Genomic DNA, 25,762 nt, shown 5'->3' with positions numbered 1-25,762 from the left:
GCGCCATTACAAAGGAAGGTTGTACGCAGCTTTGCCCAAATTTCAAACTTATACGTCGCAATAGAAGACAATTACAGGGGTTGCAGGCGACTTGTTGAACGGCCATGGTCTCACCAAAGATTATTGAGGCCATGCAGCGCACATTGGTGAACATTAAACTCCAGCAGACGACTCTTACGTGTTCCCAAATTACCACAACGACATCGCTGAGCCGCGCGGGATTAGCCGAGCAGTCTGAGGCGCTGCACTCATGGACTGCGCGGCTGATTATGGCGGAGGTTCGAGTCCTCCCTCGGGCATGGGTGTGTGTGTTTGTCCTTAGGATAATTTATGTTAAGCAGTGCGTAAGCTTAGGGACTAATGACCTTAGCAGTTAAGTCCAATAAGATTTCACACTCATTTGAACGTTTTTGACATCGCTGATAATGACTGAAGTGGACACGAGGTCGTTTGGACTGGGCAGTGGATCAGTGGAAACGTGTTGCTTGATCGGATGAATCACATTTTTTGTTTCATCAGGTCGCTGGTCATGTCCATAAACGCCGTCATCTAGGCCAACGGCTGTTCGAAACGTGCACTGTGCCCCGAATGCAGCCGTGTGAGCGAAGTGTCATGCTATGGAGGGCATTTATTTGGGCTTACCTGGAACTGTGGTAGCAATCGAAAGCTCCATGAAAGCTGTGGACTACGTGAACCTAATTGTTCCCCACTTGTTTCCCTTCGTGCTTGAAGTCTTCCCCGAGAGCAGTGACATCTTTCAGCAGGATAACCGTCCGAGTCGCAAGACGAGACTTCAACTACAGTGGTTTGAGGATGGTGATGGTGAACTCACTTTCATGTCTTGGTCGCCATATTCATCTAATCTGAGTCCAATGGAACACATGTGAGACTACCAGGCGCCAGCACCACGCCCACAAACAACCGCCCCCTAATTTACGGGATTTGAGTAAAATATAAATCTCATGTGACTCCCGTCGGGTAGACCGTTCGCCTCGTGTAAGTGTTTCGATTTGACGCCACTTCGGCGACTTGCGTGTCGATGGGGATGAAATGATGATGATTAGGACAACACAACACCCAGTCCCTCAGCGGAGAAAATCTCCGACCCAGCTGGGAATCGAACCCGAGCCCTTAGGATTGACTTTCTGTCGCGCTGTCCACTTTATTTATTTATTTATTTATTTTCAATAAAGATCACTCGGCTAAAAGGAACATGTAGATCATTTCATGGTATAGTCTGTGCATTACATATTGAGTGCGTGAGGTTCATTATCAGCTGTCGAATGTGCACACCGACTGCACATCCCAACTACGTTGGGGGGCGGGGGGGTCCAGGAAGACTGCCTGAAGATAGTTGGCAAAGGTTTTCCGATAGTGTGACCATCTATGAACCTTGCTGCAAGAAATACCAAAAGTCAAGTCGCGACTTGGCAGCATCCCCATAGAGGTACGCGATCGTCCAACCTTTGACCCAGATGATCGACTGTGATTTAGTCGCCGGAAAGTAGTCACTGTCCGGATGTAAGAAGGAAGTAGGTGTAATACGTTGCGGGGTCACACGGAGGTAGCAAGCCACCATCTGTCTTCCTAGGAGCCAGACGTCCTCCACCGCGATACAAGTTAAGCGGTGATGGTCGTCATCCACTTGGTGACATTTTGGGCATAGTCGAGTGTCCACTAGTCCAATTGCATGAAGCCGTTGGTTGGTGTTGAACTTGCCACAGGTGACAGAGAACCACAGTGCCCGAACGAAGGTAGGAAGGAATTCTGTGGCACATGTCTCCAAATCTTCGGCCAATGTAACCTGGGGTGATTGAGTTCAATGACATTACGACTTATCCGTCGTAGCAGCCAAACATAAAAATCCTTCGCGCATGGCGGTCTCGTGCGCGGAAGCTCGTCTCTGATATAACTAAGTTCCACGATAAATGTTGATACATGCGCAAAATGTGGCGTAATGTTGCCCACCGCCACCGGAGGTGTGAGGGGCGCTGGAACCATGAAATCCAGTAAGCGGGATGTAAGGGAATCACGCCCGCTACGCCACTGCTTGTACATCGTGGCTAGAAAGAGCGCCGTCGCTCGGCAGTGAACATTCGTGAGTCCCCCCTTGTCCGTATGGAGCGTGAGCGTTTCGTATCGCACCTTGAGGGGCGATCCAATCATCACAAAGTAGCCTAGTGCTGATTGAAGTCGACGTCCGAGCGTGAGTGGTAGGGGCAGGATCTGCGAAATATGCACCATTCGAGAAACCACATAAGGGTTCAGATACTCGACTCGCTGCAAAGGATCAAGGCGCCGTAGGAGATGTTGTCTGACCATGGTACGTGTTGTCTGTAAAATACGTCGGTAGTTAACTGCCGCAGTGTGTTTTACAGATGAGGTAAAGTCTATGCCGAGATAGCGGAATCGCTGCACATAAGGAAACGAACTGATTTCTTCCCGCGCAGCTACTGGGGGATTTGAGTAACCTGAGCATAGACATCTGGTGCAACATACCTATGGAAAATTTCTAAGGGCTTGTCTTATCCATGCCATGCAGAATCGAAGCTGTATTGTCTTCCAACGATCGACCAGCATGCTGTTAAAAATGGTTCAAATGGCTCTGAGCACTATGGGACTTAACATCTGTGGTCATCAGTCCCCTAGAACTTAGAACTACTTAAACCTAACTAACCTAAGGACAGCACACAACACCCAGCCATCACGAGGCAGAGGAAATCCCTGACCCCGCCGGGAATCGAACCCGGGAACCCGGGCGTGGGAAGCGAGAACGCTACCGCACGACCACGAGATGCGGGCTGGCATGCTGTTAAGCAGGTGGTAATAGTGCTTTGGCTCATTTGCATTGCAATGAGATGAGTGGATCTGTTGAGATCACATCAGTGATGGTGCAGCGACATGGAATGATATCGTTTCAAACCATTGAGGAATACTGAACATGGTGAGTAATAAACCTATAATAACAACTGAAAATTTGTGGGAAGTTAGAAGTATCTGAATCAATTGTCGTCAAACTGCGATCGCGGGACTTATGCAGCCTGAATCAATTACAGGGTGTACGTAAAGTCCGGGAACACTTTCAATTACTTATTACACAAGAACTAAACATTATACAGATGTCATACGTACTGCATTTTGAAGAGAAACTTTGAATGTTTTTTTTACAAACATTCGACATGCGTACTATGAGTGACCCGGACTCCTTATGAATGTCTCTCGTACGCGCTCCACATTCACTTCACTCACACTGGGACGTCCGCTTCTCTTTGCCGGGCACAAGCAACCCGTCGTAACGAATTTGTTGTGCCAGTGGTAAATGGCCTTCCTTGTTAGTGGCGTCTTACCGTACTTGGTTCTAAACATCCGTTGAACAGCTGTAGCACAACTGTTTTTTGTCGAACTCCAACACACAGAAAGCTCGCTCCGCACCTGAACTCGCTGTGTTTGTGACTAGCGCTGACTATCGGCGAATTACCAAACTACGCTGTGGCGGTATATACTAAAAAAACTTTCGGGGTTTCTCTTCAAAATGACATATGTATGAAAACTGTACAATGTCTGGTTCTTGTCCAATAAATAATTGAAAGTGTTCCTGGATTTTGTGTACACCCTGTGTTTGTGTGGCCCACGGTTCTTAGCCGTATTTTGTAATAATATGCTCTAGCAACTAACAGCTGAGTCCAGAAATGTCAACTAACATTAAGAACTTCTTAAGACTGTAGTTTTCCTGCTCAGTAAAAACAAAAACACTGGCAGAGACAGCAAAAGTCTTACGACGTACTTACCACATTTTATCGACAATAACACGCACTTTTTTCTTCGAAAAATTGCCTCCAAAATTCAGGCCCGTCTTATACTCGAAATTAATATAAAAACGACCAGTGCTTCACGCTGGTCTTAAAAATGGGCGTACATTCGACGCCGCGGGAATCCTATCACCATCTGGTAACTTTGACTTCAACTGGTAGCAGCAGTGGACCGATGCGACGAACATAAGTTGCGGGGAATTCACAAGCTTGCTAACACTGTCTCCTACTCGCCACGCCATTACAAACCCAGGATACTGTTTAGCTAATGATGTGTCATTGCAGTCTACAGCGCCAGTGAATTGCATTGAAAGTGATTTGTGTTATCGGTAACAGTACAATATTTTTGTCAGTACCTAGTTTGGCTCTGAGCACTATGAGACTTAACTTCTGAGGTCATCAGCCCCCTAGAACTTAGAACTACTTAAACCTAACTAACCTAATGACATCACAAACATCCATGCCCGAGGCAGGATTCGAACCTGCGACCGTAGCGGTCGCGCGGCTTCAGACTGTAGCGCCTAGAACCGCTCGGCCACTCCGGCCGCCTCAGTAGCTAGTTTAGTAATGGAAAAAATAAAAGGTAAGTCTATAATGCAAGCTAATAGACTTCTACAGAAGAAAGTAGAAGCAGAGCAGCTGAGCGACATTTCGGCCCTCCACCAACGGAAAAACACCATTCGCGACTGGATGGCTAGTAAAGAACTGGAAAATAAATGAGGATGAATGCAAACGCTCGAAATTAGAAGATGACGTATTGAAATGGATTCAGGGATATCGCCAAAATGGCACTGGAATTAATACAAAAATAATTTACATACTCGCTCGTAAGCTAACATTACAATGGAACTTAACAGACTTCAAGTGTGGAGTTGGTTGGAGCTACAGGCTTATGAAGCTTCATGGACTTAGCTTGCGAACCAAAACCAAACTATCTCGGAAAACACCACAAGATTATGAAGGGAAAACATTATCTTTCCATCATTTTATCATTCAACATCGAAAGAAAACCAGTGTGGAACTAAGCCAAATAGCGAATATGGACGAAACTCCTCTGACATTTGATGTTACGAGTAACAGAACTTTCGCCATGAAAGGTGCTAAAATCGTAACTATAAAAACAAGTGTACTTCAAAAAATGCACTATACTCTTGTCCTTTCATGTTGTGCTTACGGTACTAAACTTAATTCAACGATCATTTTCAAGCGCAAAACAATGCCAAACCCTTCTGAAACATCGCCAAGTGCTGTTGTTCACGTGCATGACAAGGGTTAAATGGACGGGGCTGGTATAAAATTATGGATTAACAGATTGTAGGAGAGAAGGAAAGACGCTTTATTGACGAACAGTTCTCTTCTTGCTCTAGATCAGTTTAGTAGTCATTTGAAATATTCTGTGAAAGAGAAACGGAGACAGGGAAGTACAGAGCTTGCTGTAATTCCGGGAAGACTCACTTCACAATTGCAACCTCCTGATGCCTCGATAAATAAATCATTTAAAGTGTATATGAAAGGGGAATGGAATAAATGGATGATGAATAAAACCCAACATGAAATCACTCCGAAGCGAGCTCTAAAACGACCTACAATCAAACAAGTGTGTCAGTGGATAAAATAGTCGTTGTCTAGAGTGAAAGAAGACATTATTGTTAAATCCTTCAAGAAGTACGTAACGCTCTCAGTGGCAGTGAAGACCATCTTACATACGAAGAGGACAACGGTGATGACGAAGAAGAAGAAGAAGAAAGTTCAGATGACGATTTTCAGGAATTTTAAATGTCAGTTCGTTTTTTTAGTCTGGTTTGCATTCTAATAAAAATGGTAAAAATGTTATTTAAAAAAAAATCTTAAAAATGAAGGTGATCTTATAGTCCGTAATGTCTTCTAGTCCGTAAAATACTGTAAACTGAATTGATGTTGATACATTCGATCGTGTTAACAGCTTACCTCAGGGAGGAAGCTGGGTGCAGGGACAGATAAATTTGTCACTGGGATTGATGGGACCTTATAGAGGAAATGTTTTCCTGTTTGCCTTCAAGTGGTGACAACTCGTGAGCGTGTCTGCTTCATACCGACATACATATGGTATAAACTGAAACGAAAATAACATGGATTCGGGAATGAACAGTATAGAGGCGGTCATCTTCAAATACGGCACATATTTACAGCAAGAAATATTAAATTAAGATTGTTGTAATACTACGCAGTGAGTAAACGAAAATTATAATTTAAAACATTTAGTACACATTTGTGGCCCTGTCTCACATTGCATGATCGAATTAAACATATGTTCAGTTACTGTTATTAATCAGTTTCATCCGCTCACACAGACAACGCAACAGCACTTCTTCTTGAAGTTACAATGACAGAACATTGCGGTCACTGAGGGTGGTATCAGTTTGAAATAGCGAACAGTCAACAGGAAGTGTTCCAAATGGTGCCGAAGATAGGTACTTGGGTGTCAACGGCCAACTAATCGCTCACTTTCAATAGGTAAACTATTGGGGGGGCTCATAGCAGACTAATTTATGCACGTTATCGATTAATAAGATAGGTACATATCGAAAGTTGGAAGTTTTATTATCAAAAATTTTGATTATTATTACTATAGTAAAATACACACGGAAAAGTGTAAAACTCTATCTCTGACAGTTTTACCGTTATCATTGAATTTAATACGTAGCCGTACAGCTTATAATATGAAAACCCTTATTTCGACGTGTCAGTTTTCTGGAACCTCCTACTATCAGACATATCAGTATTCCGACAGAGAACAAAAAACAAATAAATACTCGTCCTATAAATCAAGAAAAATCTATTCTTCACTAGCTGACTGCGATTTTAAAAATATTCTCCAACATATCCCAGCAGTTATGTTACGCTCCTGCATACAACAGACAACTTACCTCGTCTTGCTGCAATTGCATAAACATACTCAGCAATGCACTAAAATAATTCAAAAGAAATACTGCGATCCATGCAGAGTGCAATGCATGGTCACAATTACTCATGCAACTACTCCTTTGTTTTACTTTTACGAAAATTAAATGATCAAGAAGGGTTTGTTCAACAAGCCTTAAGCTGTATAAAAATTTAAAAGAACCGATAAAAACTTTTAATTTACTACATTCTGAAAATTGAAGATTCATACATTGACAACTTTACTCAGACTTTCATTTTCCTTGTGCATTTGATTGGCAAAAACTTTAATTGTTCCACAATGTTTATAATCAATAGTCACGTATCTGGTCGCAACAAAGACACGAACATTACTCTCAATGTTGTGGCGTAGCAAGACAGCCACGCCACGGAAGTAGCCGGAAGGAACGCGTTTAACTCACGCAGGCAAGAGATAGGTCTGTAACAGGATACGTAATGAATGCTATAAAGAAAAGTACGTAGCTGCTGGAATACTTAACTTTAATCCATCCTTGTGGTACATTGCTATTGACGAGACAAGTGAGACTATAGTTTCAGAAATATACTGCTAATGGCGCCTTGCTAGGTCGTAGCCATTGACTTAGCTGAAGGCTATTCTAACTACACTCCTGGAAATGGAAAAAAGAACACATTGACACCGGTGTGTCAGACCCACCATACTTGCTCCGGACACTGCGAGAGCGCTGTACAAGCAATGATCACACGCACGGCACAGCGGACACACCAGGAACCGCGGTGTTGGGCGTCGAATGGCGCTAGCTGCGCAGCATTTGTGCACCGCCGCCGTCAGTGTCAGCCAGTTTGCCGTGGCATACGGAGCTCCATCGCAGTCTTTAACACTGGTAGCATGCCGCGACAGCGTGGACGTGAACCGTATGTGCAGTTGACGGACTTTGAGCGAGGGCGTATAGTGGGCATGCGGGAGGCCGGGTGGACGTACCGCCGAATTGCTCAACACGTGGGGCGTGAGGTCTCCACAGTACATCGATGTTGTCGCCAGTGGTCGGCGGAAGGTGCACGTGCCCGTCGACCTGGGACCGGACCGCAGCGACGCACGGATGCACGCCAAGACCGTAGGATCCTACGCAGTGCCGTAGGGGACCGCACCGCCACTTCCCAGCAAATTAGGGACACTGTTGCTCCTGGGGTATCGGCGAGAACCGTTCGCAACCGTCTCCATGAAGCTGGGCTACGGTCCCGCACACCGTTAGGCCGTCTTCCGCTCACGCCCCAACATCGTGCAGCCCGCCTCCAGTGGTGTCGCGACAGGCGTGAATGGAGGGACGAATGGAGATGTGTCGTCTTCAGCGATGAGAGTCGCTTCTGCCTTGGTGCCAATGATGGTCGTATGCGTGTTTGGCGCCGTGCAGGTGAGCGCCACAATACGACCGAGGCACACAGGGCCAACACCCGGCATCATGGTGTGGGGAGCGATCTCCTACACTGGCCGTACACCACTGGTGATCGTCGAGGGGACACTGAATAGTGCACGGTACATCCAAACCGTCATCGAACCCATCGTTCTACCATTCCTAGACCGGCAAGGGAACTTGCTGTTCCAACAGGACAATGCACGTCAGCATGTATCCCGTGCCACCCAACGTGCTCTAGAAGGTGTACGTCAACTACCCTGGCCAGCAAGATCTCCGGATCTGTCCCCCATTGAGCATGTTTGGGACTGGATGAAGCGTCGTCTCATGCGGCCTGCACGTCCAGCACGAACGCTGGTCCAACTGAGGCGCCAGGTGGAAATGACGTGGCAAGCCGTTCCACAGGACTACATCCAGCATCTCTACGTTCGTCTCCATGGGAGAATAGCAGCCTGCATTGCTGCGAAAGGTGGATATACACTGTACTAGTGCCGACATTGTGCATGCTCTGTTGCCTGTGTCTATGTGCCTGTGGTTCTGTCAGTGTGATCATGTGATGTATCTGACCCCAGGAATGTGTCAATAAAGTTTCCCCTTCCTGGGACAATGAATTCACGGTGTTCTTATTTCAATTTCCAGGAGTGTATCTGCTCTGCAAATGAGCGAGGCTTCGTCAGTGTAGTCGCTAGCAAAGTCGTCCGTACAACTGGGGCGAGTGCTAGTCCGTATCTCGAGACCTGCCTTGTGGTGGCGCTCGGTCTGCGATCACACAGTGGCGACACGCGGGTCCGACATGTACTAATGGACCGCGGCCGATTTAAAACTACCACCTAGCAAGTGTGGTGTCTGGCGGTGACACCACACTCAATGTGTGCAAACACAAATCTGACAAAATCCCTCTAGTGTCAAGCAAGCAGCTACTACGTGCAGCAAAAAGGTAAATTACCAAAATTCCTCGATTAATACCAAAATCTCCTCCGGCGCTACTAGCACCATCAGGGCAGGCTGCGACCACTCCTGACGTTCAGCTTCTCTCCACGGCAGGCTGCGTGCAACTACTACCAACAGCTGTTCGCTCGCTACCTCTCGCGGTAATAATACCACAGAGTCAGAGATTGTATATGCATGCAACAGCAAAATCAGTAGCCAGTTTTTCAAAAAAAGAATATGAACGGCCAACATCCAATATACAGCCCGATATACCAACCAAAATGTCGATACTGGCTCTTGAACAAAATGGTTTGATGACCCCTGATCTGAACGGTTTTCTGATACATCTTCATATTGTTGCAACTTCATTCATTTCATCCATGTCGATCAAATCATTTAATTTCTGTGCCTTTTATAATATTATATCACTGAAGGTCCACAAACAAATTTCTGATAGCGCTTAGTCAACTGCAAAGAAATCCAGCTGGCAAAACAATGAGCATAACACTAGCAAATATCACAAACTGAGGTAACATTCTGCGCTACTCCTTTTAATGACAATATGTTGTTTGTAATATGGCCGATATGATGTCCTACATTTCAATCCATTGACGAATCATATCAGTGAACACTCTGCTAATGGGTAAAATCTTCAGCCTGGAAGGTAATAATTGTGACAGTCGACTTTCGTCTGCATACACTGCACGACGGGAATGCAGATTACAATTTGTTAAACAATCACAACACTTCTCTCTCTTTCTCTTTCTCTCTCTCTCTCTCTCTCTCTCTCTCTCTCTCTCTCTCTCTCTCTCTCTCACACACACACACACACACACACAGACACACACACGTCAACCATTCAAAAGACATCTACACCTAAATACATACTCCGCAAGCCATCGCATGGTACATGGCAAAGGGTATCTGGTACCAGCACTAGTCACTTCTTTTCCTGTTCCACTCACAAACAGAGCAAGCGAATAACAACTATTTGCATCAGTACAGTTCCAGTTTCTCTTATCTCATCTTCGTGGTACTTACGCGGTATCTACGTTGTCCGCAGTAGAATCGTTCTGCAGTCAACTTCATATGACATATTGTTCAGTGTGCTAGTTGGAACGAGCAACTAGATCGTTTAGAATCTGTGTCAAGTTTACTAAAGAATAATAGTTCTTGGAGAAAGTCATTCGCATGCGCGCACAATTTTGATTTATTTCCTGTAGCCTCATGTACGGTAACACAAGAACACTATACTCTCCGTATGCTACCTGACATAGTTTCATAACGTGGCCACAATTTAAAATCTGATACTCTCTTCGTATCTACAAGAAATGAAAATGAATCATATAAACTGCATTACTGAGGAGGAAGAAACAATCCTTTCAAACTCAGTCACCTATTGGACGTTTCAACATCATTGTGTATACGAACAGAACTGAACTGGTGCGTTTCTGGCGCCAGTTTCCATCGATTGTCATTTTGATCTCTGAGTCGACTTCGATGCTCATTTGTCTTCTGCTCATATCTTTGGCAGCGCGCATTTAAAGGCAGCGCGAGCGCTCTGCTGGGGAGGTGTGTCGCGATCGGCGATGAGCCAGAGTCACGTGGGACTGTGTACATACGAGGTGTGGCTAGAAAAAAACCGGACTAGTACTGGTGAAACAATAAAACGAATGCAATAAGGCTGAAAGTCGCGTGGCCTGTCACGTGACTCTCGCTCCGCCTACTGCTCGAGTTTCATCTGCCTCCTGCACTCAGTCTGCCCGTGGCGTCTGTTTTAAGTAGTTGACGTTTTGTCTGTGCGTCGGAAAATGTTGAGTGTACAGAAAGAACAGCGTGTTAACATCAAATTTTGTTTCAAACTAGGAAAATCTGCAAGTGAAACGTTTGTAATGTTACAACAAGTGTACGGCGATGATTGTTCATCGCGAACACAAGTGTTTGAGTGGTTTAAACGATTTAAAGATGGCCGCGAAGACACCAGTGATGACACTCGCACTGGCAGACCATTGTCAGCAAAAACTGATGCAAACATTGAAAAAATCGGTAAACTGGTTCGACAAGATCGCCGTTTAACAATCAGAGCAGTGTCTGAGTTAACAGGAGTTGACAAGGAAAGTGTTAGGCAGATTCTTCATGAAAGTTTCAACATGAACAAAGTGTGTTCAAAAATGGTTCCAAAGTGTCTCACAATTGAACAGAAGGAACGCCGAAGAATGATTTGTTCTGACATCCTGGAAAACATTGAAAGTGATTCCACCTTCTTACAAAATGTTATTACTTGCGATGAATCGTGGTTTTTTACTTACGATCCCGAAACTAAACCCCAATCGATGCATTGGAAAACTCCTGGTTCTCCACGACAAAAAAAAGCACGAATGTCAAAATCGAAATTCAAGGCAATGATGATTGTTTCTTTTTGACATCAAAGGGATTGTGCACATTGATTGGGTACCAGAGGGACAAACAGTGAATCAGCATTACTACATTAGCGTCCTGGCTACCCTACGTGAGCGAGTACGGAGAAAACGGAACGATTTGTGGAGAAAAAAGTCATGGATCCTTCACCAAGACAATGCCCCAGCTCACAGTGCGTTGTCAGTGAAGACGTTTTTGGCAAAACACAACATTCCCATCTTAGATCATCCACCCTACTCACCTGATTTGGCCCCCTGTGACTTTTTTCTTTTCCCTAAAGTCAAGTCAGCTTTGAAAGGAACTAGATTTGACACTGTTGAAGCAGTAAAAGAAAAAGCGACGGAAGTAATGTATGGACTTACCGAAAATGATCTGCAGCATCGCTATGAACAGTGGAAAATTCGTATGGAGCGGTGTAGAGACCGAGGAGGAGAGTACATTGAAGGAGATAACATGAAATTGTAAATAATTGTAAATAAATGTTTTTTTCCAGCATCAGTCCGGTTTTTTTCTAGCCGAACCTCGTAGGTAGGACGGCAAGAGGACGAGTCTGACAACGAAGGAGCGGGGCCAGCGGCTACGGCGTGTTGAGTCTTGAGGGCAGATCCACCGCCCGTGGTGATTTGATTTCCTAGAGGTCAGAATGATGAATGATAATCTCCTTCGAGTCTGTGATAAGCTACGCCGGCCGATTGAATTGGAGTCGCTGAGTTGCTTCGGTGGGTTGTTTGCGGCTTAATTGAATATGCCAGTGTACTAAAAATCCTTTGGAATTGTTTTGGTTGTTTATCACTTACCTCCGTATCGTGAGTAACTATCTTGACGGCAGTTGAGGAAGTGTGGCTACGCCCAACCAACCGACATGAAGCGCGGTTAAAGACGTAGCTAGAAGTGCAACTAGTGGTGAGTAAGTCCGGCTCTGGCGTTTCAAGACACCCCGAGATACGTCCTCTATTCTACCTTGTAGTTCATTTGGTAGTTTGGCGTGTAAATGTGCACCGAGATGATTGTATTGATCACCTGTTCTTTAGATAAGATTGTGTAGTTTATGTCTGAGAACATTGTCTGCCGTTGATGTGTGTTGTGTTACAGATAACTGGCAGCGGTCGACGCGAGCATACTGGGAGCAGAGCACCACGGGGGCAAGGAGATATTTAAGGCCCTGTCCTCTCCTTTACATCTTGGATTATGTTGTCACTGTTGCGTGATTCCATCTTTCCGGTGAAGAATTATAGCATCTGAAGTTCAATTGCAGTGCAAAGTTGAGTACATTTCTATGTCATTTCCTGTCTCGTGGATCTCTGGTATTGATTTGAATTCTTGGTCTGCTCGCGTCTATCGCTAATTCACACGCAATATTGAAACAACCTCACTTTAGGGGTATTGTCATATGGTCATGTGCTAGTTGTAATCATTCTAAGAATATTGTTGATTGGTCAACTGAGTAAATAAATTTGAAGATTGGTTTGGTCAAAGTTAAAGCACCTCCTTAATTGTTTTAGTCATTTGTATATAGTTTTGTTTAGGAAAGTTGGCTAGCAAAACCTTAAAAGATCTTTGTTCTTAACCTTAACCAGTTCCTCAGCTGATTGGAAGTAATGAGAGTTCTGATGGGAATTGTATGGACATTTGTACTAATTAAGTAAAGCTTTACCTGAGTATATTTACCTAGTCATATTCAAATTTCAAGTTGTATGGGTCTTGTTCCGGTTAAAGAAATTTATTTGTTATTTGTCCAAGTGATCTGGCCTTGCAAGGCAGTCTCCTGCATTATTGTGACTGTAATTTTATAATGCTTTTGATTGTAATAAAATATGTAGCAACTACAACGCATTGCTATTGTGATTTTGGTGTGTCGCTACCATGTAAATTGATAAATGAAATCTTTCTTTACGCTCACACCATACATCATTATTTTTACCAGTTAAAAACAAATACTCCACATTCTTCAATTATGGAAATGTTTTATTAATTATTTAAGGACTTCCACATGTAACCAGAACGAATAATAAATTTCGTAACAAAATTGTTGCTACAGAAGCTGGCTCGCATCACTGCAGCATAAAACATATATATTCTAAAACCGCAATAATTACGCAGAAGGCTTCACAAGACGTCCGGCGAAGAGGATCGTCCGTGTGATGTCGTCCACAATGAAGAACATGAAGGGGTGGTCGGCCTTGAAGATGACGGGTGTTGGTGGCGGAAATTGAGGAGCGCTCGATCCAGGTGCTATGAGAACTGCAACAACAGGAAGAGATATTAGATAACTATCCTAGAAAATAATTTTATCAGTGCTATTCAAGTATGCTGAGGTTAAGATTTCCGGGTTCTCAGGTAGCGGAAGATAAGATCAGCCCTGCCCATGAAAGGCAGGAATTGTGGATAGAGTCCCACTGTAACATGCTGCTTCAACATGTTACTGTTTTCAAAAACAAACACACGCCAACATTCTCGATAGGTACGAACTGCATGGGGCGCTACATGTGTCCTGGTGTCTCCAAAACGAACATTTCTTCGCACTGGAAGCGCAGTCTAGTGTCGATGGTTTACACGGTCAAACACATTTAGTGCTTTTTTCCGTTTAATTTTGGTACTGAACCCGTATCAGAGCAGTTACGATGGTATCATAATCACACAGATGATTGAAGGAACTTTATAACGTACTTTTACCCGCTGCATGCTTTGGAATTACTAAAACTTCGTGGCAGGTTAATACTGCATGACTCGAACGTGGGATATTTGCCTTTCGTGTGCGATCGCTCTGCTGCCATAAAAGCTTTACTACCACCAGTAACTCGTCCCCTACCTCCCAAACTTCACTGAAGTTTCCAGAATGAAATTTACACTCTGCAGCGGAGTGTTCTCTCATATGAAACTTTCCTGGCAGATTAAAACTGCGTGCCGAAGCGAGACTCGAACTCGAACTCAAAGATCCCGAGTTCGAGTCTCGGTCCAGCACGTAGTTTTAATCTGCCAGGAAAATTTCATATCAGCGCACACTCCGATGCAGAGTGAAAATTTCATTCTGGAAACATCCCCCAGGCTGTGGTTAAGCCATGTCTTCGCAATATCCTTTCTTCCAGGAGTGCTAGTTCTGCAAGGTATGCAGGAGAGCTTTTGCGATGTTTGGAAGGTAGGAGACGAGGTACTGGTGGAATTAAAGCTGTGAGCACGGGTCGTGAGCCGTGCTTGGGTAGCTCAGCTGGTAGAGCACTTGCCTGCTAAAGGTAAAGGTCCCGAGTTCGAGTCTCGGTCCGGCACACAGTTTTAATCTGCCAGGAAAGTTTCGCCGAAGTTTTCTCGCATACGTTTCGGGTCTGGCACTCCTGGAAGAGGAGATGCTGGAGAGAAATGGGTTAACCACAGCCTAGGGGACTGTTCCCCGTATGAATTTTCATTCTGCTGTGCAGAGTGTCTGCGAGTAGTCAGCTGTATACTGAAAATTTGTTCTTATCCGACACTGCTGCTGTTTACTTCTTGAGTCAAAAGTCAGGTTTAGCGAATATCTTTAGAACAATGCTGCAGAACATCGCTTTCCTTTTAGAGCGACTATATACTGTAGTTATGGTTAAACTTTTCTACTTGAGCCAGCGTAGGTGGAAACCTACTTCATAGCAATGACGTTGAGGCTATGCACTGCAGGATTTGCGTTTTTGGTAGTGATAGTGTCATGACTTACTGTTAGGTGCTGGTACTGGTATAGCGACGTAGGTTTGAAGCACAAGCGTCAACTTGCACTACATTTGCAGTCAACATGGATCTGGACAACGAAAGCACGGCTTTTTTCGTAAAGATGTTTTTTTTATCAAAACGTCAGCAACAGTGCTGCTGCTCTTTGAGAGTATCGACGCTGTAAAGAAATATGGGCAGGATCTACTTTCGCACGGGTTTTGAAGAACATAACCCGGAAGTTCGAATTAACTGGCAATTTTGTAACTGCTCCTGAGAGAGACCGACGGCCAATTGCGCCAAAAATTGTTCAGGAATTTACTGTTGCCATGACAGAGAATGCCGGACGCAATGTGTGAGCTTCAAGCAGTGCGTGAACTGTGTCACGACAGCTCAACATTCCACGGTCCACCGTTTGAAAAGTGCCGCGAACGATTCCGAAATGGTATCTCTAGCGCGGTTCCAGGCTACCATAGATACAGAATTTTGTAACCTAGAACGCAGACATGGTGCACAATTAACAAATGTTACCCTCTCATGCGGAAATGAAAATGTGTTTCTCTAAATGGTTTATTCACTATTTCTCTTCCGCGTGCTCCTAGAAATGTTTAAACAAGGTTTCGTTGTCGTCTGATCACTCGTTTTTCATGGGGGCCCTCGCAGATAGCGAAAGTTTAATCCTAACCACTCTTTATACAAAAACTTGCCATATAGAACTTCCTCTTTATTTGACAGACGTTTTCTGCAAAGTAGCCTGAAAATGAAACTAGTTTTACAAATCTCATATACACTCCTGGAAATGGAAAAAAGAACACATTGACACCGGTGTGTCAGACCCACCATACTTGCTCCGGACACTGCGAGAGGGCTGTACAAGCAATGATCACACGCACGGCACAGCGGACACACCAGGAACCGCGGTGTTGGCCGTCGAATGGCGCTAGCTGCGCAGCATTTGTGCACCGCCGTCGTCAGTGTCAGCCAGTTTGCCGTCGCATACGGAGCTCCATCGCAGTCTTTAACACTGGTAGCATGCCGCGACAGCGTGGACGTGAACCGTATGTGCAGTTGACGGACTTTGAGCGAGGGCGTATAGTGGGCATGCGTGAGGGCGGGTGGACGTACCGCCGAATTGCTCAACACGTGGGGCGTGAGGTCTCCACAGTACATCGATGTTGTCGCCAGTGGTCGGCGGAAGGTGCACGTGCCCGTCGACCTGGGACCGGACCGCAGCGACGCACGGATGCACGCCAAGACCGTAGGATCCTACGCAGTGCCGTAGGGGACCGCACCGCCACTTCCCAGCAAATTAGGGACACTGTTGCTCCTGGGGTATCGGCGAGGACCATTCGCAACCGTCTCCATGAAGCTGGGCTACGGTCCCGCACACCGTTAGGCCGTCTTCCGCTCACGCCCCAACATCGTGCAGCCCGCCTCCAGTGGTGTCGCGACAGGCGTGAATGGAGGGACGAATGGAGACGTGTCGTCTTCAGCGATGAGAGTCGCTTCTGCCTTGGTGCCAATGATGGTCGTATGCGTGTTTGGCACCGTGCAGGTGAGTGCCACAATCAGGACTGCATACGACCGAGGCACACAGGGCCAACACCTGGCATCATGGTGTGGGGAGCGATCTCCTACACTGGCCGTACACCACTGGTGATCGTCGAGGGGACACTGGATAGTGCACGGTACATCCAAACCGTCATCGAACCCATCGTTCTACCATTCCTAGACCGGCAAGGGAACTTGCTGTTCCAACAGGACAATGCACGTCCGCATGTATCCCGTGCCACCCAACGTGCTCTAGAAGGTGTAAGTCAACTACCCTGGCCAGCAAGATCTCAGGATCTGTCCCCCATTGAGCATGTTTGGGACTGGATGAAGCGTCGTCTCACGCGGTCTGCACGTCCAGCACGAACGCTGGTCCAACTGAGGCGCCAGGTGGAAATTGCATGGCAAGCCGTTCCACAGGACTACATCCAGCATCTCTACGATCGTCTCCATGGGAGAATAGCAGCCTGCATTGCTGCGAAAGGTGGATATACACTGTACTAGTGCCGACATTGTGCATGCTCTGTTGCCTGTGTCTATGTGCCTGTGGTTCTGTCAATGTGATCATGTGATGTATCTGACCCCAGGAATGTGTCAATAAAGTTTCCCCTTCCTGGGACAATGAATTCACGGTGTTCTTATTTCAATTTCCAGGAGTGTAGAAAATGCTGTGAACACAGCTGAACAATAGTACATACCAGAAACAAACGTACATTACCTGAACACAATATTTGTTCTCACTGCTAGATACTAATAATAGTGTTGTTCTCCTGTATCTAGCCCGCACGGACCGCTGATGAGAACGGCGCGCGTGTTGGTTTCTTTTTTTCCTAGTATGGCGAACACGAGTAGGTGATCAGCCTTGAAAAATGACGGTGATGATACTGATAAAGACTGCAGATTTAGGGCACTAAAGTAATGCGTCATCAAGGAACTTACATAAACATTGAGCGAAATTGCGTAAAGGCAATTAAAACAACTATGAACTGTAAATCTAGCAAGAAGTAACAAAGGAACACAACGAAAAGAATCTAAAATACAACCCTGATCTAAGAATGGAAGGAAGTAACTCAGCGTTCGCACTGTAGATTTCATCGAACGTAGCTTACTGTTCTTCAGTTCTAGCCACTGAGTCTTCCGCCAGTAAATGACCCTCCTTGTCAAGTACGTGGTCACTGCTCGCAGAGGGAATGAACATGGAGCAGGCAGTCCGAGTTAGTGAACCTCGTTGGGCGGACAGCACATCCAGAACATCTTGTAATGTACATTCATATTTCAGCCACAATGACATGTCTTCTACAGACTTGGTTTGAAATCCTCTTTCAATAAGATTTCGATAACATTTCTCCTGGGGCCCCTTACAAATGGAACATCACGCCATGGAGTATGACCGCACGAGGATTCTGGTACAGACGTCGAGATACTGGGACAGCGTTGTTAGAGAGGCCATCGAAATTCGTACCAATGACGACCTCATAAACCGTGACTGTGGCTATAATCTTAGCAAGGCTTGGGAACCAGCGATTGGGTTAATCAAGAGTAAATCGAGCAAATGTATAGTTGTGACGACCACGGCGGACAGAGCCATCACACCGACGTCATCTCAGACGCCGTCGCAATCTGTTCCACCGCACGACCGTGGCGCGGGGCGCGGACGGCGGAGGGAGCGCGCCGCGGGCGGAGGGTATTTAAATCGGCCGCCGCCGCGACCGAACCCAGTTCCATCTGAGCAGCCATAGCGTACGGATCTCCGTGCCGGCACGTTCACAGGAGCTCGGTCCGTCAGTTCACCCGATGATGGCGACATGTATGATCGCCGAAATATTGTGCCCGTTGGACACTATAGACCGGCAGCACACCCGTGGATATTTTGAATATCAAATACGCCGGGAGAAACTCAAGAATCACATGAGCATGAATGGCTGCAAAAGATCTCCAAGTAGCCGAATATAACCATTTCCTGTCTATAATCGGTTCAGTTGGACCAGGGGATCCAGCCCATTCTGTCTAAACAGGGGCAACACCATTATGGAGCCATTGCCACCATGCACATTGCCTTGTTTACGAATTCGGGCCATGGCTTCGTGGGGCCTGCGCCAGACTCATCTGACCAGGCCACTGTTTTCCAATCGTCTTGGCTCCAACCGATACGGTCACGAGCCCAGAAGAGGCGCTGCAGACGATGTCGTGCTGTTTTTTGTGGCGGCGTTCGTAGCGACAAACAATTCGCTGTAGAAACGGCTTACGAAGTCACCGCCACACTTTTAATAGCGGGCCGACCGGTCCGCTGGAACAGTGAACAGAAAGGTGAAAACCCAAACACTCTGATTAAATAAAGTCGGTACTTATCTTTATTAACGAAGATACAGAAACACAGCAGTGAACTCCGTGTCTACAGAGATCTGTGTAGTTCGAGTCGGAGCGGCTAGGTCAGCGTCGGCTCACGACAAACAACAACTCTGCTGCGATGAACACACAACTGACTAGCAAGTACACAATTCGGTGGCGAGTATACAACTGAGCGGCGAATACAGAACTGTCCTAGCGCTCGCGACTCCAGCGCTTAAGAAACCAGAAGCCAGCGGTGGCGCGCGCAAACTTGCGGCGATTTCCTGTCTCGCTGGCGCTGCTTATGCGGACGGCGTCCGGACTTTGATGCTGCCAACCTTTTGGCAGCGGGCTCGGGTGGCATTACTGGCTAGGATATAACACTGTTAGCAAAGGCACTCGCATCAGTCATCCTACGGACACGTTCGTCGTACGTCCCACACTGATTTCTGCTGTTATTTCACGCAGTGGTGCTTCTCTGCTAGCACTGACAACTACGAAAACTCTGCAGCTCTCGACCATTAAGTGAAGGCCGTCGGGCACTGCGTTGCCCGTGGTGAGAACTGATGCCTTAAATTTGGTATTCTCGGCACGTTCTTGACTGTGGATCTCGGAATATTGAATTTCCTAATGATTTCCAAAATTGAATGTCCCATGTGTCGAGCTCCAATTACAATGCCACGTTCAAAGACTGTTAATTCCCGTCGTGCAGCCATAATGTCACCGGAAATCTTATCACATGAATCGCCTGAGTACAAATGACAGCTCTACCAATGCAGTGCCGTTATGTACCTTGGGTACGCGATAGTACCGCCATCCGTATATGAGCACATCACTGTCCCGTGATTTGAGATGACGTACAGCCACCACGTCATAAATGTAACTCCTGCGTTCCAAATTATCGGCTATGTGAACCAGATATGATTGTGTGTTGTACCTAACGGCACCATGGAGACGACGTGTGCAGGCACAGTACGACGACGATGACGAGGCCAATGCGGCAATGTTGGGGTTCCCCTTGGAGACTCGGCATACGTATACATCCGTCGTATTGCTATGAGCGGAAACACGAATCCTTGGGAAAGATATGACGTTGGGCGCCGCCCCCTTCCTGCTGCAGCGTATCAAGGGAAACCGCAACTGTGGTCGCCGTGATTGCAGTCCGTTGTCTGCAGATCAATCGTGCTATCTGTGTTGATACTTGTCCCCTGTGAACAAACCCATTTCGTAAATGAAACTACGTAAAGTGTCTGAACTGACGTGCACGGCCAAGCGATCAATGTGACCGTCTTGCGAGTTCCCGACCAGTTAGAGTAACTCACAAACCACCAATATTCAGTTGCGATTTCTGAACGAGAAACGTGCTGCGTGATGTTTCCTTTTCTGCAGAAAGTAAATGACGTTACTCAATTTGCGTATCAGAGCACTCCATATCGATCTGACATTTGTTGCATGCAGTCTTCACTCTACTGTAATTCTTAAGGCCAGAAACGTATTAGAAAGAGAAATGACACAGTAGTTTCTCAGTTTGTCCATCATTTTAAAGCATTTACATGAAGCATGTTGTGATGGTACTTAGTAGACAATAAACATTTTTGTTTTTCTACAAATTTGTAAGATGAAGTACGTATTTGTTGGAAACACAGCACTGCCATTTTGCTATAATCAAGAGAAAATGACTAGAAAAGAAAGAGTGAAATTTTACGATCCGTTTTTGTTACTCTTCGAAATATAAACCACATGCAAAATATGTAGTATGAAGTATACAAATGTTTATGTGTTAATTTATCGTCACATACAATAATCCAACAAAGTATTAAGTCAAGAAGACTTAGCAACGAAAATGTCCTGTTAGCCCCCGTTGTGGCTAATTACTAAAGGAGTAGGGACGTAATAGACCTCAGAAGGATCGCAAGAAACTAATTGGTAAAAAGTCGAAGTTTACAATATTTACGGACACTCTATTCTGTGAGGGCATCGGACTGATATACAGATTTTCTTAAGATTCGCTACCCAGTACAGCTTCATAATAACACATAATAATTAACATATCAACACATAATTACGTAATACTTTTTTTCCTTGTGGGGTAGTCGCCAAACTTTTCCATTATTCTTATTTTATTAATATATTACAATGCCCTTTTGACAGAGGATTGAAGGTCAGCTGTCACAACATGTTTAAAGTACAAAAGAATCAGTTACTTTATAATTTAAATAGAAGCCTAGGCCCCTTAGGAAACATGAGCATCCTGGAGACAAACAAGAACCTCTAACAGGCCATAAAGCCTCTCATCACGGATAAATGTGTTGAATACTGTAACTTCTTCCATCTTGAAAGGTTGGATGTCTTTCAAACTAATGACTTTTCTTCAGAAACACTTCAAAGGTGGCTACACTGAGTCACAGCGCCAGAGATTGCGCCCAAAACTATTATTCCGCCGCCTCCACTGGTGCAGTAGTGGTCCAGAGCATGTTGTTGTTCTGTTGGGCGAGAGAGTAGATGCTGTTCGGTTGGTGTAATGTATAGATGGAAGAAGTTGCAATTGTCAGAGTGTATTTGAGGAGATGGGCTTTTGATTTATGATGCTGGTGTAATGGAAAATTTTCGTCAATATATAATGAGGTTAAAAGGTATTACAGTTTTCTTTAATGACAATGCCTCTTGCTCACAGGTACAGTCAACAAGGCATCTGGCTCGTGTTCATTTATTAGACTTGTAATTCTGATTTCTATGTGCAGTTATAGTATTTCTGGTTTTTCAATTATTTCATTGTAAATGGCGTTTAAAACTTTTTGTCGTATTGAGAAAGAACCGAGCCAGATACATGTACGTTGAGTCACACTACCACACACAGAACATTTACACTTGTGCTTTGTTGTTTCGTAGCTTTTATAGTTGCAGGGGACTTAATTAATCAATTGTGTTAATGGAAATTCCTTGCCATTCTTTATTTTTATTTTATGCAGTCAGATTGCGTGCTAATACTAGTCAGGGCCAACCGGTTACGAGACTTCGTAACCGGACACACAGCTACTAAAATTATTGCATTTATTCATTAATATTGTTAAGCCCCCATGCACACTATATGAACAAAACTGAGAATAGAACATAATGTGGTAAGCAGTGCCTTACAGCAGTCAGCTACGTTATCAGGCCATGTGGTATTTGGTGTTTCTCGTATTAACTAAAGCGGTGTATAACATATGCTCACTCAGATAATGATGATCATACATAACCTTTTCCGCTTCAATAATTCTTCCTGTGTCGGGTTTAAGGAGTTTATCATTAGGAAACCACACTGATTAAAGTGTTTGAAACTATATGCAAGGCCATCGAAAGAGACAGTCTGGTAATTATGTTAGTGCTTCTTCCTGAGGCAAGTAATTGACAACACTGGTATCCCAAAATTTTCTTGTTGTCACTTTACATTGAATCGCGTCTCATATCGCTAGCGAACTAGTGTCTCACTAATTCACCCGACTTTAATTTTCTAAGGGTTCAAACACTGAACTTCATACTTGAATACACTATCAGTCGAATTAGATTTCCTCTTATAAAGTAATACCTCTTCTCTATCGCTTATCCTCCTAAATTTTTCTGAAACTGAGCAAAATTAACGAACACAGTTTAACACCATACACTTATCTTTTTATCACTCAGCGTTGCCTTATTTATGGAATTATTCAGTTATATATTATACACTAACTATTAAGGAATTATTTAGATCTATATTATCTTCTAATGACAGAAAAGTGAGTAAAGGAATCTACTGTTTTGGGCCTATCTTCTATCTATTCAACAACAAACTTTTAATAAATTTCTCATATTTACTTCAATTTCTTGTCTCATTTTTCGCGATATACCGAAAAGTTCCTACCTCATTGCTGCAGGAGAATATTCTTGAAAATACGTACTCTTCCATGCTTTCTTGCCTTTCTAAGAATTTTATAGACGGTTTATAATGTGACTCAACCCCACGAAAAAACAAAATCGCGTACATTAGAGTCTGTTGCCTATATAAACTTCATCTCTCGTACTATATGTCATCTTTCTAGAGAGGCCATTTTGAGATGTTACTGTTGCTACTCACCTACTGTTTCTCTTTTAATTACTGAAGTGATCAATTTATAACTACAAAAAATATATTAAACAAAATGAACATATATAAATATTAATCTACTGATTAAAATTGTATGTCACTTTGAAACAGTTTTTTAAGTGCTTTTCATTGGTGCTATCATACATTATTACTTCACACCAATTTTTAATTACTGTCAATATTACTAATCTCTGTTTCAATTAACACTAATTTTACTATGAAATCAGTCTTATACGTACAATATTTCTACATAGGAAGATAGGAATGTTTATGCTCACAGTGTGGTATCATCTTCCAATGTACACATGTCTGAATATTATGGAGTCACGGTTTAATGTGCATATCACTTCTGAATCATCTACATCTACATCCATACTCCGCAAGCCACCTGACGGTGTGTGGCGGAGGGTACCCTGAGTACCTCTATCGGTTCTCCCTTCTATTCCAGTCTCGTATTGTTCGTGGAAAGAAGGATTGTCGGTATACTTCTGTGTGAGCTCTAATCTCTCTGATTTTACCCTCATGGTCTCTTCGCGAGATATACGTAGGAGGGAGCAATATACTGCTTGACTCTTCGGTGAATGTATGTTCTCGAAACTTTAACAAAAGCCCGTACCGAGCTACTGAGAGTCTCTCCTGCAGAGTCTTCCACTGGAGTTTATCTATCGTCTCCGTAACGCTTTCGCGATTACTAAATGATCCTGTAACGAAGCGCGCTGCTCTCCGCCAGATCTTCTCTATCTCTTCTATCAACCCTATCTGGTACGGATCCCACACTGCTGAGCAGTATTCAAGCAGTGGGCGAGCAAGCGTACTGTAACCTACTTCCTTTGTTTTCGGATTGCATTTCCTTAGGATTCTTCCAATGAATCTCAGTCTGGCATCTGCTTTACCGACGATCAACTTTATATGATCATTCCATTTTAAATCACTCCTAATGCGCACTCCCAGATAATTATGGAATTAACTGCTTCCAGTTGCTGACGTGCTATTTTGTAGCTAAATGATAAGGGATCTATCTTTCTATGTATTCGCAGCACATTACACTTTTCTACATTGAGATTGAATTGCCATTCCGTGCACCATGCGTCAATTCGCTGCAGATCCTCCTGCATTTCAGTACAATTTTCCATTGTTACAACATCTCGATACACCACAACATCATCTGCAAAAATCCTCAGTGAACTTCCGATGTCATCCACAAGGTCATTTATGTATATTGTGAATAGCAACGGTCCTATGACACTCCCCTGCGGCACACCTGAAACCACTCTTACTTCGGATGACTTCTCTCCATTGAGAATGACATGCTGCGTTCTGTTATGTAGGAACTCTTCAATCATTCAATTGGTCTGATAGTCCATATGTTCTTACTTTGTTCATTAAACGACTGTGGGGAACTGTATCGAACGCCTTGCGGTAGTCAAGAAACACGGCATCTACCTGTGAACCCGTTTCTATGGCCCTCTGAGTCTCGTGGACGAATAGCGCGAGCTGGGTTTCACACGACCGTCTTTTTCGAAACCCATGCTGATTCCTACATAGTAGATTTCTAGTCTCCAGAAAAGTCATTATACTCGAACATAATATGTGTTCCAAAATTCTACAACTGATCGACGTTAGAGGTATAGGTCTATAGTTCTGCACATCTGTTCGACGTCCCTTCTTGAAAACGGGGATGACCTGTGCCCTTTTCCAATCCTTTGGAACGCTACGCTCTTCTACAGACCTACGGTACACCGCTGCAAGAAGGGGGGCAAGTTCCTTCGCGTACTCTGTGTAAAATCGAACTGGTATCCCATCAGGTCCAGCGGCCTTTCCTCTTTTGAGCGATTTTAATTGTTTCTCTATTCCTCTGTCGTCTATTTCGATTTCTACCATTTTGTCATCTGTACGACAGTCTAAAGAAGGAACTACAGTGCAGGCTTCCTCTGTGAAACAGCTTTGTAAAAAGACATTTAGTATTGCGGCCTGTACATTCTGATCTATTTAATGTATTCCCTACACATTTTGGTCTGACGTAGCTGTTGACATTAGCTACCGTTCAACACAGCGTGCTTTACAATCTTAGGTTACTGATTACTGTAATGACACTTTTATTTTATTTTCCATAGCTTTACAATTTTCGTAGACTGATGTGAGGTCACCTCATCAATACTGTAGCAAATGAATCCGATTGAGCCGGCCGAGGTGGCCGTGCGGTTAAAGGCGCTGCAGTCTGGAACCGCAAGACCGCTACGGTCGCAGGTTCGAATCCTGCCTCGGGCATGGATGTTTGTGATGTCCTTAGGTTAGTTAGGTTTAACTAGTTCTAAGTTCTAGGGGACTAATGACCTCAGCAGTTGAGTCCCATAGTGCTCAGAGCCATTTGAACCATTTTTTTGAATCCGATTGATTGGGTTCTGATATGCAAATAATGTCACCCCACATTTAGTATAAAAGTGCAGCAAATAGAATTTCATTCAAAAATTGAAGGTCAGGTGGCCCAAAGGTGGGCGCCGAAAATACTGTGAAGGAATGCAACGGATAAACTGATAATGAGATTGCGTAATTCAGGACGTCAAAACGCAGTAAACTGAATTTTATTGGCGTACTGAAAATGATGTCACAGCACACTGGGCATCAAATTGTAGTAAATCCAG

At 44.5% G+C, this 25,762-nt stretch overlaps 1 protein-coding gene across 1 annotated transcript in view; it reads right to left on the bottom strand.

The window, feature by feature from the left end:
• Nucleotides 1–13,411: 13,411 nt before the first annotated feature.
• LOC126458531 (serpin B6-like) overlaps nucleotides 13,412–25,762 on the bottom strand; it is a 95,044-nt gene continuing 82,693 nt past the window's right edge. Inside the window, exon 8 of the mRNA XM_050095638.1 lies at nucleotides 13,412–13,708. Coding sequence (XP_049951595.1) covers nucleotides 13,560–13,708 — 149 coding nt within the window. The 3' untranslated portion in view covers nucleotides 13,412–13,559. The remainder of the gene's footprint in view (nucleotides 13,709–25,762) is intronic.

The sequence above is a fragment of the Schistocerca serialis genome, chromosome 2 (genome assembly GCF_023864345.2).
Source record: "Schistocerca serialis cubense isolate TAMUIC-IGC-003099 chromosome 2, iqSchSeri2.2, whole genome shotgun sequence".
In the NCBI taxonomy this organism is placed as follows: Eukaryota; Metazoa; Arthropoda; class Insecta; order Orthoptera; family Acrididae; genus Schistocerca; species Schistocerca serialis.
This window is presented reverse-complemented; position numbering and strand designations above follow the sequence as displayed.